Consider the following 16,518-nt stretch of genomic DNA (forward strand, 5'->3'; position numbering starts at 1 on the left):
GTCCTTTCGGTGTAGACCGAGGAGTGGGATAGCTGGGTCAAATGGTGGTTCCATTCCAAGTTTTCTAAGGAATCTCCACACTGCTTTCTAGAGTGGCTGCACTAATTTGCAGCCCCACCAGCAATGTATGAGTGTACCTTTTTCCGCACATCCTCTCCAATACCTATTGTTGCTTGTATTCTTGATAATCGCCATTCTAATTGGGGTGAGATGGAATCTTAGGGTAGTTTTGATTTGCATTTCTCTTATTACTAAAGATGTTGAACATTTTTTCATATGTTTGTTGATTGCTTGTAGATCTTCTTCTGTGAAGTGTCTGTCTACTCTATTTTTTGAACTCCAGTTAACATATATTAAATTTTCATGTGGAATCCTCTGCTTTTCTTACCTGTTCTCCTTCCCATCTCTTGTTTTTGTGCTCTTCAGCACAGTTTATTGTGAACCATCATTTTAGTTTACTAATCCCCTCCTTGGTATGTCATTAATGTCTATCATCAACTTGTTCATTTGGGGTATTATATTTTTTGAATTTTTAAAATTCATAAAATATAGGACACATATAGGCAGTGCACAAAACAATAATTATTGCTCAATTAATTTTTGCAAAGCAAACATTTATGGGATCACTGAAAGAATGAGGCGACACCAACTGTCCGTCCACCGGAGAAGTTCCGCTTTATTCAGAGAATGTGCACACTTTTATAGAGTGGAGAGAAGTCTCATAGGCCAGGGTATGGGACGGGGCAGTAGGTGATTGGGCAAGCTTTGTCGCTAGGGGATTGAGGCAGGGCGGTGGAGAGTGATGGGGTGCGGGGCTGCGCCAGCGGGAAACTGACACTCTGGAAGAGAAGCAGGATATGCGTCATATTGCCCAGGTGTGGTTCCAAGAGAGGGGATGGGGTGGGGCTTTTGCAGCTGCTTGTGGGGGGTTAGGCCTTATAATCACTCTCCAGGAAATAAAACATTGCTAATGACATTATCATGTACTAGGCCTGTCATTCACCCCACCCCCCTTCCCCTTTATGGTAAGTACTATCCTAATTGGGTATATTATCATGGCCTTGATTTTATTTTCACATTTACTAACATGCATTCCTAATCAATGTATGTATTTTTTGTTTTTTTAGGTACCAGGGATTGAACCCAAGGATGCTTAAACACTGAGTCATACTCCCAGCCCTTTGTATTTGTTTATTTATTTTTATTGTTTGTTTGTTTGTTTGTTTTTGCGGTGCTGGGGATCAAACCCAGGACCTCAGGCTTGTAAGGCAAGCACTCTACCAACTGAGCTATCTCCCCAGCCCCCTTTATTTTTGTTTTGAGACAAAATCTTACTAAGTTGCTTAGGGCCTCCCTAAAGTGCTGAGGCTGACTTTGAACTTGCAGTCCTTCTGCCTCAGCCTATAGAGATGCTGGGATTACAGGCAAGTGCCACTATGCCCCGTTATTTTTTTTTAAAGAGTTTTAATATAACAAAAAAAGGGGACAAATCCTAAGTGTACAACTCAGTGAAATATGCCTGTGTATCCAGGTCAAGAATAGAATATGTTATCACCTCAGAAACCTTCATCTCAGTTATACTTTCACTATAAATCATATACTAATTATATGTGTTGCAAATTTCTTTTGTCCTCTGTGAGCCTTCTCTTCACTTTCTTAATGGTGTCTTTTGTAAAACAGAAGTTGCTAATTTCAATGTATTAAAATTTTAATCTTTTAGATTGGTGCCATTTATGTCGTGCTTAAAAAGTGTTTCCCTACCTAGAGATTAGGATATTCTTCTATATAATCATCTAGAAACTTAAGAGGTTTGCTTTTTCTAGTTTTTTTTTTTTTATTTTTACAGACTGCATTTTGATTCATTGTACATAAATGGGGTACAACTTTTCATTTCTATGGTTGTGCACGATGTAGATTCATACCATTTGTGTAATCAAACATGTACATAGGGTAATGATGTCTGTCTCATTCTGCCGTCTTTCATACACCACCCCCTCCTCCCTCTCATTTCCCTCTATGTAATCTAAAGTTCCTCTTGTCTTCTCTATTATGTATCATCATCCACTTATCAGGGAAAACATTCAGCCTTTGGTTTTTTGGAATTGGCTTGTCTCACTTAGCATGATATTCTCCAAATCCATCCACTTATTTGCAAATCCATAATATTATTATTCTTTATGGCTGAATAATATTCCATTATGTATATATACCACAGTTTCTTTATCCATTCATCTATTGAAGGGCATCTAGATTGGGTCCACAATTTAGCTATTATCAATTGAGCTGCTATAAACATTGATGTGACCATGTTACTGTAGTATTCTAATTTTAAGTCCTTTGGGTATAAACTGAGGAGTGGAATAACTGGGTCAAAAGATGGCTCCATTCCAAGTTTCTAAGGAATCTCCATACTGCTTTCCAGAGTGACTACATTAATTTGCAATTCCACCAGCAATGTAAAAGTGTGCCTTTTTCCCCACATCCACACCAACATCTTTTATTGTTTGTGTTCTTGATAATAACTATTCTATGGAGTAAGATGAAATCTTAAGAGTTGTTCTAATTTGACTTTCTCTAATTACTGAAGATGTTGAACACTTCATATATTTATTGATTGCCTATATGTCTTCTTCTATAAAGTATCTGTCCAGTTCCTTGGCCCATTTATTGATTGGGCTCTTTGTATTTTTGGTGTAAAATTTTTCAAGTTCTTTATTAATTTTGGAGAACAGTGCTCTATCTGAAGTGCATATGGAAAAGGTTTTCTCCCACTTTGTAGGCTCTCTTTTCACATTGTGGATTGTATCCTTTGCTGAGAAAAAGCTTTTTAAAAGTTTGAATCCATCCCATTTATTGATTCTTGCTTTGATTTCTTGTGCTTTGGGAGTTTTGTTAAGGAAGTCTGATCCTAAGCCAACATGATGAAGATTTGGGCCTACTTTGTCTTCTATTTGGTTCAGGGTCTCTGGTCTAATTCCGAGATCCTTGATCCATTTTGAGTGAGTTTTGTTCAGGGTGAGAGATAGAGGTTTAATTTCATTTTATTGCATATGGATTTCCAGTTTTCCCAGCACCATTTGTTGAACAGGCTATCTTTTCGCCATTGTATGTTTTTGGCTCCTTTGTCTAGTATGAGATTAACTATTTTTGTGGGTGTGTCTCTATGTCTTCTATTCTGTACCATTGGTCTGCCTGTCTATTTTGGTGCCGATACCATGCCGTTTTTGTTAGGGTCTGGTATTGTGATACCTCCTGCTTCACTCTTTCTGTTCAGGATTGCTTTGGCTATTTGAGGTCTCTTATTCTTCCCAATGAAGTTCATGATTGCTTTCTCTATTTCTATGAGGAATATCACTCTGATACCAAAACCAGACAAAGATGCGTGAAGAAAACTTTAGCCCAAGATCCCTGATTAACATAGATGCAAAAATCCTTAACAAAATTCTGGCAAATTGCATACAAAAGCATATTAAAAAGGTAGTGCACCATGATCGAGTGGGGTTTAACCCAGGGATGCAAGGTTGGTTCAACATTGGGAAATTAATAAATGTAATTTATCACATCAGTAGACTTAAAGACAATAATCATATGATTATTTCAATAGATGCCAAGAAAGTGTTTGATAAAATACAGCACCCCTTCCTGTTTAAAACACTAGAAAAAAATAGGGATATTAGAAACATACCTCAACATTGTAAAGGCCATCTATGCTAAGCCCAAGGCCTACATCATTCTTAATGTAGAAAAACTGAAAACATTCCCTCTAAAAACTGGTACCAGACAGGGATGCTCTCTTTCACCACTTCTACTCAACATCATCCTTGAAACACTAGCCAGAGCAATTAGATAGACCAAAGAAATTAAAGGGATACAAATAGGAAAAGAAGAACTAAAGCTGTCACTATTTGCCACTGACATGTTTCTATATTTAGAGGATCCAAAAAACTCCACTAGAAAATTTCTAGAACTATTAAATGAGTTCAGCAAAGTAGTAAATGAATTCAGGATATAAAATGAATACATATAAGTCTAATGCATTTCTATTCATAAATGATGAATCCTCTGACAGAGAAATTAGGAAAACTGCTCCATTCACAATAACCTCAAAAAAAATTAAAATACTTGGGAATCAGTCTAACAAAAGAGTTGAAAAACTTCTACAATGAAAACTACAGAACACTAAAGAAAGAAATTGAAGAAAATCTTAGAAGATGGAAAGATCTCTCATGTTCTTGGATAGGCAGAATTAATATTGTCAAAATGGCCATACTACCAAGGGCACTATACAGATTCAATGCAATTCCAATAGGTTTGCTTGTTTACATTTCAGTACACTCAGGATTTATCTTAATTATGTTATATGGCACAAATCTTATGATTTTTTTCCTTATATTTGTTCAGTTGTCCATGAAATATTTATTGAAAAATATCATCTTTTCTCCACTGTTCTGAATATTGGGAAATGTTCTTATGTGGACCTGCAGTTTAGATACTCTTTATCATGTATGTCTCTCTGATGCTCTTGAGGACACAGGTACTTCAGGTGGTGCTAGCATTCTGGTATCATCTTAATCCCATTTAAAGGATTTACATAATTCGAAGTTGAGTTGTGGAGTCAGCCTACTGATGGTTAACACTTATTCACGGTTGATGAAGTTTAGGCCAACGCAAAACAGGAGGATTTCACCAGTGCTGTACCCTTTCTTCCTATCTAGACGCCAGTAACTGCTACCTTAGGCCTGCAATACTGTCAAAAGTTTCACAGAGCCTCTTGATCTTCTTTCTGAATTGGTATGTTTCCTGGGTTGGAAAAAAAAAAAAAAGATGGCGCTGATTGCCTGGCTCACCTCCCTGGGTTTCTGTCTCCTTCCAGATCCTAGGCCAGGTATACTTTACTATCTTGTCTCTCTGGTTCCTTTAAGTAGTTGTTGTTTATGTATTGTCCAGCTCTTCTGCTTATACTCAGTGGGAGAAATTATTATTAATTACCTAGTCTCTGTTCGTATAAATAGAAGTTATTGTATTTCTCTATCCTGAAATTTTTATTTGGGTCCAAATCTGCTAAGCCACTTTTTATGGTTTAAAGTTCCCTCAATTTTTTGAGGTTGACTTTTTTCTAAGTTATAGTTAGTAATCTGTACCTGATAATTTCAATGCATGAATTCATTCTTCACCTGTTTGATTGTCTATATTTTCTAGTATTTTTTACATGTATCTTTTTTCTTTGTCTGCTTTTCTTTGATTTTGTACTGGATATTATATTTGAAAGATTATTTTTAGGAATAATTTGAAGATATGTCCTCCAGATATGATTTTTATTTTCTTCTTCCATGTTCATGGCACTGTGACAATAATCAATTTATTATGTTTCAGTTCTAAATCACAGCTTCTTGGACCTATCTTGTGATACTGGAACTAAATTCTGTAAATATTTCTCCTTGGCCAGCTGGTTTGATTTTAGGTTTTGTCAATAGAGAAAGGGCGTGCAAGGACACTATAGGTCCTTAGCTTTTCTTCCAGACTCTGGCATGCTTTTTCTTTTGTATAACTGTGAGCAGAGCACCATATCAGGATGTTCTGGTAGCTCACCTTAGCATTTTTCATGAACCAGCTGTGGCCCATCAGCATGTTCTGGTAAGTTTCTCTATCAGCTCATTGGCCACTCTACAAAAAATCTCTGACCTGTATTCTCTGACAGATTTCTTCACCACTGACAGTACACAAATTTCTGTGGTATCCAGGCCCTTTCCAATGAAGATTGAATCCTTGGTGGTGGTTGGAAGTGCTTCTAAAATTTTAGTTCCTTTTTGGGCACTTTCCCTCTCCCCTAAAAATAGTAGCTGATCTGTGTTTGTTATTTAAAAACTATTCCTTAGAATCATCTTTTACCCCTTTTAGTAATCAACTGCCTTTACTAGTTAGCAATTATTTATTATATAAAGTTTTTCACCCTCTGGTTTTTATTTGATACCAGCAATTACCAGTCTAGGATCTACTTAAGTTCAAAGTTCTTGATTATTGTATCTTGCTTTCTTGTGCTTCTCGTTATCTTTTTGTTTTGAATATAATTTTTGAAATGGTATTTGTAGAAATATTTTGAGGCAAGGTAAATTTATCTGCCTCCAGAGATTATATTCATTTATCTGACAGTGATTTCTGTCAGTTGCACAGTAGAGGGAGGTGCTCCCATTTCAGTATGAAGTAATCCAAATTCAAGGTTTGAGGTTCTTTGAACCTCAAGGTGATATGAAGTCTAGTGACACTTGGTTGATTTCTACCCATGTTTACTTTGGAGGATGTGAGGTTTAGGAGCCCAGCTTTATTGGAGATGGTTTCTCTGGGGTCCTACTTTTACAGCCTTTTGGGCTTTGATTTTTGCTTTTTAATTGCACAGGGCCACCAAAATCAAAGCTCAGTTCCATATCTGTTACTTCCTGGCAAAGTCAGCTTTGAGCTCTATATTTTCCTGTTTCTAATTTTGGCCCAGTAATCCTCACTATCTTCTTAGCCTTCTATATGTTTCAGAAAATTAAAACTTATCCAACTTTTAAAGAATTCTTATTAGGAGTATTGGTCTGAGTTACTTGGTCTACCACTACCAAAAGAGGTAGTGGTCTGATTTTATTTGTTTATTATTTTAGTTTAGTTTTTTGTGGCACTAAGTGTCTAACCCAGACCCTTGCACATGTTAGGCAAGACCTCTATTACCGTGTCACATCCTTAGCTGGTCATCTTCTTTTAAAATATTAACATAAAGATAAAGAAAACCTGTGGAACTGACAGTTCATGTTTTAATGATAATAGCAGGTTTGGGGCTGCTGTGGAAATCTTGGCAGGAAGGACTTTTACATTTAGTAGGGAAAGAGAGGTTATCTGATGTCAGAATTTTTGATAAAAAGTGAATATTTAAGTGTAATGTATTATTCTACTAGAAATATGCCAAAGCAGTCTTAATTGAACTTACATTTTATTATCATTTAATTTTTCTAACATAGAATTTGTTCAGAATTTTAGTTCTATATCAATATAAGATTTGTGAAATGAAGGCATTTTGTTTTGTTAATGAACCGTGTGGTTTATTATGAGTAGCTTTCCCTATAGTTTCACATTTCATATTAAGTTTCTTCAATAAAGATGTTTAAAACTTTAAACTTTTAACCCGTGGACAACTACTTCAATATTTCTTAGGAAAAAAGATGCATTTTCTTATTTTTTCTAAAAATAAGGCAATTCCAAAATCTTACTGAGGTCTCTAATCTGCTAAGAGGGTTTTTTTTGTTTGTTTGTTTTTTTGGTACTGGGGATTGAGTTCAGGGGCACTTTACCCTAAGCTACATCACCAGACCTCCCCTGACCCCTTTTAAAAATTTTTTTACACAAGATCTAGTTAAGTTGCTTAGGGTTTCACTAAGTTGCTGAGACTGGCCTTGAACTTGTAGTCCTCCTGCCTTAGCCTCCCAAGTTGTGGGATCACAGATGTGCACCACCATGCCCAGCCTGCTAGGAGTTTTAAATAGATTTATCTTTAGACATGCGTTTTGGGACTATCTCAGTGCACTTTCTGTTTATGAGGAAAGGCTATAAAAAATGAAATGTCATGATTACTTATTGGTTACAATTAACTCTTCTTATTTAGCTTCTTTTCTTCTTAGTTTCAATGGGAACGAGTTATATCATCCATAATAGAAAATGGTTTTGTGATAAAAATCAAATTGAAACTTCTATTCTAGCTGAAACATGCTTCTTTAACTCCTTGCAAAACATCTATACTGATTGCATCCCTATATGTTTCTCAGATTAAAAAGAGGTTATTTCCAATATGTATCTCTTCTTTCATGAAAGTGTTTTCTCTGTCACCATTAATATGCTTTTTTTCTACTCAGACTGATACCTTCTTGAGGGAAGGACTATATATGTCTTTTCTTTTTTCAGTACCAGGGATTAAACTCAGGCATGCTTAACCACTGAGCCACATTCCCAATCCTTTTTTATATTTTATTTAGAGACAGGGCCTCATTAAATTACTGAAGACTGGCTTTGAACTCGCAATCCTTGCCAGGTGCAGCAGAGCACACGTGTAATCCAAGCAGTTTAGGAGTCTGAGGCAGAAGAATCGTGAGTTCAAAGTCAGCCTCAGCAATTTAGCAAGGCCCTAAGCAACTTAGCAAAACCCTGTCTCAAAATAGAACATAAAAATGTCTGGGAATGTGGCTCAGTGGTTAAACACCTCTGGGTTCAATTCCTAGTACAAAATAATAATAATAAAAGGAAAAATACCAGATAGGGTCTTACTATAGTGAGTTATCAGATAGGGATATAATATTATAGTATATAGTGCCATGATTATAATAAGACAGGGTAAGGTACTCCAGAGTGACTGAGGAGGTGACATGAAGCTGGAGCCTGGATCTCAGCAAGGAGCCAGCCATGTAAAGATCTGGGAAGAGTGTTTTAGGCATACAAGAACCCTAATGAATGACATGTAAGAACCCTAATGAATGACAAAAATTACTTAAATTACTTCATGTTCAGTTGTAATATGAAATTGACACACTTTTTTCATCTGTATAGAAAAAGCAGAACATTCCCATCCCTACCTATGAATCTAATTTCCCATTGTGTGTAGTTTTGGGTTATGTACGATGCCTCACCTCCCATGACACAATCTGAATGCAGAGATCTTCCCTCTTCTCATCCCCTGTGATGTAAGCTGACCAGTGGAATATTCTGCCTGGGACTTTGAATCCTGAGGGCATAACACAGAGAAGCAGTGTTTAGAAACACAGAGAGTAGAAATTATGCAGCATGGACATGTGTTGAGAGTTGATAGTAATGATAGTCCATGGAGGCAGTAGTGGAGATAGTTAAAGCTTACTAAAGAGATGTGACCTTTACCATGGTTCCTCATACCTAGCTTTCCAGACTTCAAGCTTCTTTTTCCTGTCTCCCAGTTAATTTTTATAGCACATACCTTTTAAAATTTAACTTTACTAGAGGAGTGTATGTGTATGCATTTTCAGTGATACATATTTTATTTTTCTGATTTAAATTTTTGTTATGTAATACTTGCATATGCTATAAAATTTAAATGAATTACCCCACCACCTATGTGTACCAGTTGTTTAGTTTTACTTTCCATAACCAACCACTGCTGTGCTGTACATCCATCAGAGGAATCCTGTTCCCATACAATCATATGGATATGCATGGGGTGGTATATGTGCATATATCAAATGCATATATCTTATTGCACACTGACCTGCATCTTATTCTTCCATATAATATATCTTAATGATTATTGCACATGGTAGACATAGAACTGCCTCATTCTTTGTAATTGATACATTTTGTGTGTGTGTGTATATATATATACCTTAATTCATTTAATGAGCAATCTGGAATGTGCTTTGTGATCCAATTTGACATCTTTTAATAGGTGAGATGTATCTATTTGTCATTATAATATAACATATTTGGTTTGTTTTTATCCCCCCTATAGAATTATGATAGCTTAGTGGGTAAGAATAAGAAATCTAAATTTATGGCATACAAATCAACTGTGGGCCTGAGTGAGTTTATAGTGCAAATGTTCTGAATATAAAGGAAGAAATGAACAAAAATGAAATGTTTTCAAGAGAAGACAGAAGGCACAATTTCTGAGTTCCAGTCCTGCCTCTCTCAGTTATTGCTGTAAGACCTTGGAAAGCTTCCTTAATGTTCTGTGCTTTAGCTTCTTCATCTATAAAACAGGGTAATTGTACCTATTCATAGAGTTTTTGTGCTCAGAATAGTGCCTAGAACATAGTAAACACTATGTAAGTATTAGTTATTATTTATAATGTCACACTGTTTTATTATTCCTTACAAATATTTTTCAATATGGTCTCTGAATTCCTTATTTATATTGGATGTGTTTTCTTTGGTAATTGGGAAGGGTTTTAGTTTTGTACAATTGATTACCTTTATAATTATGGGAGTTTATAATACACATTCTCCTTTGTAATTGTCTTTTCTGTTTCCTTGTCTCTCCCACACAATTACCACTTATAGTAGAAGATATCTTATTTATCTTTGTGTTTATCACTAAATCTGTGAATATAATTGTAATTTAAATTTTCAGGTCAAAAGTTGTCAAAAGTTATCATGACCAATTGACAAGAAAATCAGTGCACATACATCTTGTTTTTATCTTTTCTTCCCTTTACTATTATTTATTAGTAAAATTATATATTGTTGAGTTTAAAATACTATTTCATAACTATGATGTTCAAATTTGCATAATATTTAGTCCTGCACGAAATGGATTCACTGCTCACTTTCAAAAATTTTCTCTGTTGTTACTGAAATGGCAATTTGGTTGAGTAGCATGGTCCTGGATTACATTTTCTTTCCTTGAGGATTTTGAAAGCTATATCCTAATGATTTTAAGGGTAGTAACTTTTTTTTTTTTTTTTTTTTTTGGGGTTAATCTATTATTTGTGTTTCTTTCTCTTACAGTCTCTTTGAATAGATCTTGAATTGTTCTTCTCTGATTGTTTCTTGGACCAACAATTAATTGATAGGAGGTTCATTTGGGAGAGAAGCCAAGTTTTTGTTTCAAGCTAGCAGAATACATCTTGGTTCATAATGATGTTCCTTATGATATGGACCTGGGTGTAAAATCAATGCTGTTAGCTGTAATTTCTCTGAAATTTATAATTTCACTTTTGTTCATAATGAATTATTTTGCCTTCTGCTCTAACAGGGTATTTCCAGCAAACGTATTTCTGTGCGATTATTTATTCAAATCTTCTTCCCTTTTGTTGGTGCTATTCAGTTTTAGGGATGCTTTCAGTGATACCCACAAAACTTATTACCATTGTATCAAAGAAGGATATTTTTGGTTTTGGTCCTTTTCTCTTGAAAAGATATATCACTAATTTTGGAGAACTCTGGCTCTGCCAGCCTTGTAGCTACAGATAATTCTTTGGTGTCTCCTTCTACTCCTGTTTGTTCTTGACTGCTTATGGTAATCCAGCCTCATTCATTGTAGATAGGGGTCGTAGATCTGTCTTAGTTTAATCAAAGATGGAGTTACATTTCTTATTATTGGCTTTATTGTGTTCTCTAAGAGGAGAAAGAGCTGTAATTTTAAAACTAGAATATACTTTTATAATATGTGCTATTTATGCATTTTATGTGTGATATTCTTATGCTAAGATCTATTTTAGATTGTGACTAATTGCTAATAATTTGAACTTATAAAAGCTATTTTGCATTTTTTTTAATAATAGCAATTGAGACATGAAAATTTGGTGAATCTGTTGGAAGTGTGTAAGAAAAAAAAAAGATGGTACCTCGTCTTTGAATTTGTTGACCACACAATTCTTGATCACTTGGAACTCTTTCCAAATGGATTAGACTACCAAGTAGTTCAAAAATATTTGTTTCAGATTATTAATGGAATTGGATTTTGTCACAGTCACAATGTAAGTATTATGTTTAAGAAATTTTATTTTGCCAATCCTTGACTATCCAGATACCAGTCACTTAATTTAGTGAGGCATTTGTTTAAAGTTTGAATCAGTAAAATAATTGAAAGGACCTTTATTACTTTGATGTTGTCAATTTTCATGTGTCCATAATACACATATTCTTTCCTTCCAACATTTTATTGTAAAAAATTTGGGTCAAACTGAGAAGTTGAAAGGCTGTACTATGAACACCCATGTTCCCACTGTCCAGACTCTGTATTTATTAACATTTTGATATATTTTCTTTCTCATATATTTATTCATCCATTTAATCTATTAATCTGTATTATTTATACATTTGAAAGTTGCAGAATTAGTACAGTTCTTCAACACTAAATACTTTATATATATCATTAACTATACTTAAATATTTGCTCTTTATTTAGGGTAACATTTACTGAATTAAATTCACTAATTTCAGTGATGAGTTTCGACAAATGCATAAGCTAAGGATCTATGTATTTGTTCAGGTTCTCTTGCCTAGAAATATGAAAGTATAAATATCTCTACTCTTACCTTATTGCAATAATCTTATGTCTTTTTGAATGCCATATAAAATAACCTCCAGGAAAACTGACACAGGGAATAAAATGAATAATTTAACACATAGTATGCCATTTTTATAAAATACTTTAATGAAGTTTCTGTGTGATTATAAAACGAATAAATGCTCATGGTATAAAATTTAAAAATTTGAAGATAATCATAAAAAGAAGAAAAAATAATCTATGCCCTACCGTTTAAATATTTGACATATTTTTCAGTTTTCTTATTATTATTATCTTTATTTTTAATTATCTTATTGTATTGTTGATTATATAGTTGAATTATGATGAATAGTTCATCTCTACATATATTAGAATAATTATACACTATTATGTATATAATATATTAATATAATTAAAAGAAAGGCAACTTAGAATAAAGCCTAATTTAAAAAAATCAGTGTTTTACAAAGAGGATCAAGGAAGGAATATGTATCAAGAACTTAATCGCCCACCAAGTAATACACAAGGTCCTTGAAGTCTTACTTAAGGTTCAAGTAGTATCTATAAATCCATGTACTTGCTATGTTTTTGCCATTTTATATTTCCAAAAAGCATATTTAAAGCAGATAGGTAATATTATTTTCTCATTAGTATGACATTAGTACCTTGTTTCAAAAAACATTTATTCTTAAATATGGTATTCATATGTGTTTGTATCTATATATGTGAACGGTTGAATTTAAAAAATTAAAAAGTATCATTTTAATGCTTTGTAAGCTAGGATGAGTAAAAGTATTTAACAACAAATTTAAGACTGCTGTCAACTACGATGTTAAGTTTGACCCAAATAGCATGGCATTATGAAGTGTTTATAGGCCCTAAACAATTTTGTTTGCTGAAATTACCTATTAATTTAAGTCATACATTGTATTAAGGACCCTTATCAGAGGCTGACCATCCTGGGCTACAATGATAGCTTTTAGTGAAAATTTTACTCCTATTACCTTGGTTATGCTTGGGTTCTATTGTTGTAACCATAGTCATAGACTATGAGAGTTGGGTGGGAACATTACAATCATGCACTTTGACACTCTGATTTGGAGTATGGGGAGGGAAACTCAGAAAGATTTAGTTGTCTGTGGTTTTAATGAAAACCTGAGACTTGTGCCCATGTCTCCCAACTCTTAGTTCAGCTAAATTTGTGGTATATAGCACAGTTGATTTGTAACTGACCCTGTGTCCTTACCACTGATACCTAGGGTAATAAAGGTTTCTAGCTTATGCAAAATGTTCAGCAATGACATATTGCCATTTAGGATCCTGATCTTTTGAAAGGGTTTAAAACAAATATATATATTTAAAATTCCAAAATAAAGTTTACTTATATTAAAAGGATTAAGCCTAATACTTTGTTTTGCTTAGCTGTTGAATTTTTAATATTCTCTATCCTACTGTCCTGTTTTTTCCTTCCAGGAAATCTTAATTATTGATCTTATTTTACCCTCTTTCTATTTCTATTGTCAAATGAATGCCTCTACTTGGGGGTGCTCAGCATTCCACCCAAAAGTTCATATGGCTAAAAGTAAGCTAATCATTCCTTTAAAATAAACTTTTATAGATATTTCTATTTTTGGTAATGGAACTACCATTGTTGTAGATTCTCAGATTTAAATAAAACATCTGAGATTACTCCTCAATTTTAAGATATTTCTAAATTATACATCTTCCTTTGAATCCTCTGAGCACCAACCTCATTTAGGCCCTTATCATCTCATATTTGCCCATTTCTTTTCTCCCTCGTCCTAGACCTTCACTCTGATTTAGTTTGTTTATGGCCAGCATCATCTTTAAACAACATATTGGTCATATCACTTCCATGGGTCCCCTTGGCACAAGCTGACACTTCCCAGGCTGCTGGTTGACACATCCCTCCTCCCCTTCACAACCTGTACTTAGCAGGGAAAAAATCCCAGAACATTTTCCCACGGTCTCTTTATCTCACTTATGAAATCTCACTTATTAAAAGTGAGAGAGTCACTTTAGAGGAATGTCCTTTTATGGATGATGTAAGGCTTATTACTTAATTGTTCTCCTTGTTACATTCACTTAGATGGCCCTTTTGTTTCTACGTTTATCTGGATCATACTCAGTATTAAAGGCGTCTCATAGAACCTGCCCCTTTCAAAAAAATTCCCTTACCACCCCCAGTCTTCAATGAGAGCTTTATTTTCTTAGTCTTGAGATTAGTCATTAATCAGTTGGTTTGTTGGTTGATAATGTGTATTTTTTCATTGTCTTTGATTGTTTAAATAAAACTTCAAGCATAAATATTCTTTCTTGCTCAGCTAGGTCTCAGTTTCTTAAAAGCCAGGAACAACTTTGTATGCATTGTTTCGTATTCTTTATAGGGATAAAAACCGTTTCCTGCTCATGGTAGGTGCTCCCCTAAATAATTAATTTTTGTTCACCTATATTTTGACCTCGTCTTTTTGTTTTAGATCATACACAGAGATATAAAGCCAGAGAATATATTAGTCTCCCAGTCTGGTGTTGTTAAATTATGTGACTTTGGATTTGCACGGACACTGGCCGCTCCAGGAGAGGTTTACACTGATTATGTGGCAACTCGCTGGTACAGAGCTCCAGAACTCTTGGTTGGTGATGTCAAGTATGGCAAGTAAGACACCGGTACTGAGAGGGAGCAGATTTTAACTCTCTCTTCTTGATAAAATGGTGTATGTTTACAATATAATAAATGATTCTCCTAACACTGAAAGGAAGGCTTGAGTTAAGGGAAGTTAATAAAGTGACTTGTAATCACTTTATTTTGGTACTTGCCCTTTAAAAATTCTCATGAGAGCTGGGGCTGTAGCTCAGGGGAAGCTCTCTGGCCTGCTTGCCCTGGCTCTGGGTTCAATCTCCAGCACTGCAAACAAACAAAAAAAAGCAAACGGCAACATTCCTGTGAAATAACTTGGGGTGGGTTTACTTATTTTAAAGGTGGGGAAATTAAGTTGAGTAAATGGTCTGCTTTTGACAATAGGTCAGAAATACATATATCTATCATTTGTAAAGAGAGACTAATTTTGATTGGACAAGTCTGACATCGTTGGAATAAGACCAGGTAGTGTAGGCAAGGGGTCAGGGTAAAAACATAATTAAACAAAATGTTTTTAAGATGTAAGTTGTCTTCAAAAATAATTTTTCAAAATAGAGAGGATTATAAGTTTTACTGCTTTGATAGAAATCTTTCTAAAATATTTTCTACAATTCTCTGTTTTCAGAGTTTATTAAATGTCCTTAATATTTTCTTAATTGCTCTAAGTTCACACTTTATAGCCACACTACAGTTTTTGTACCATTTTCTAATTCAGCAATGACTTTAAGGAACATCAAGGTAGTTGTTCCTATGTTAAATGAAACTAATATGTTATTTAAGTTCTTACAACTAATTTCTAAGATTTTTTTTTAAATGTTTCCCATTAGACTTCAGGACCTGTTGTTATTGCATTTGTCTTCAACAATCACCTTTTTTCTGCTGTGCTTTTTTAAAAATTTTTTTGTGAACCAAAGAATAAACTGACCTTGTTAGAATTACATGTAAACGAAGAATGAATAGACTCTGAATGGAAGCCCGAGAGCCTTATTTTCAGAATAAAGTACATGTAATAACTGTTTTGTCTCTTCAGAAGCTCTTTCCCTCTTTGCCACAAGATTAAAGCTTCTGGAAATCTCACTTTTTAAAATTGAGAGCGCTTTTTAGAGGAATGTCCTTTTATGGGTAATTTAAGGCTTATTACTATTATTCTCAATATCCAGAATATAAAATATTAATATGCAGAATAGATTCAGTTACAGTAAACATATTAGGATGCCAAATTTTATACCACATTTCATTTCTTTCAGGGCTGTTGATGTGTGGGCCATTGGTTGTCTAGTAACTGAAATGTTCATGGGGGAACCACTATTTCCTGGAGATTCTGATATTGATCAGCTGTATCATATTATGATGTGTTTGGGTAAGATTATGCATCTGCATTTTAAATTCTAGAAGTGTTTTTTTTTTTTTCCTGTGTGTGTGTTTGTATTGATTTTTAAAGTTGTTGGTATATTAAAGAGGCTATCTATTCTAAGTGAAGGTAGGGAACAAATAGGAAAACATATTATATATGCAGGTGTGTGTGTGTGTGTGTGTGTGTGTGTGTGTGTCTCCCTAGCTCAGCCTGGTTTTAATTTATCTGACATGTGCTCTTAATCAGGCTCATCTCCCCCTCCTGTCAACAGAGAAGAAAAGAACAATTGTTCATTTCATGTACTTGTACATTCACTTAATCACATGCAGAGAGGATACAAATAATCATCATCTTTGGTCAGTAAACATTTGGTGAAATACAATCAATACTCTCATTCTCAAAATGTGGGACACAGAGACTTTGAATATAATCTTGCTTCATATTTGACTTTCACTCTTAGCACTTGGGACAAAATTTCAAAACTAGACTATTGGAGTCTTTCAT

General features: G+C 34.4%; 1 protein-coding gene across 1 annotated transcript in view; it reads left to right on the forward strand.

Annotated features, from left to right (window-relative positions):
• Positions 1-16,518, forward strand: part of CDKL2 (cyclin dependent kinase like 2) — a 52,495-nt gene that overhangs the window by 18,997 nt on the left and 16,980 nt on the right. The window contains exons 3-5 of the mRNA XM_079152727.1: positions 11,274-11,468; positions 14,500-14,678; positions 15,908-16,020. Coding sequence (XP_079008853.1) covers positions 11,274-11,468; positions 14,500-14,678; positions 15,908-16,020 — 487 coding nt within the window. The remainder of the gene's footprint in view (positions 1-11,273; positions 11,469-14,499; positions 14,679-15,907; positions 16,021-16,518) is intronic.

The sequence above is a fragment of the Sciurus vulgaris genome (assembly GCF_902686455.1).
Source record: "Sciurus vulgaris genome assembly, chromosome: 9".
NCBI classification, from domain to species: Eukaryota; Metazoa; Chordata; class Mammalia; order Rodentia; family Sciuridae; genus Sciurus; species Sciurus vulgaris.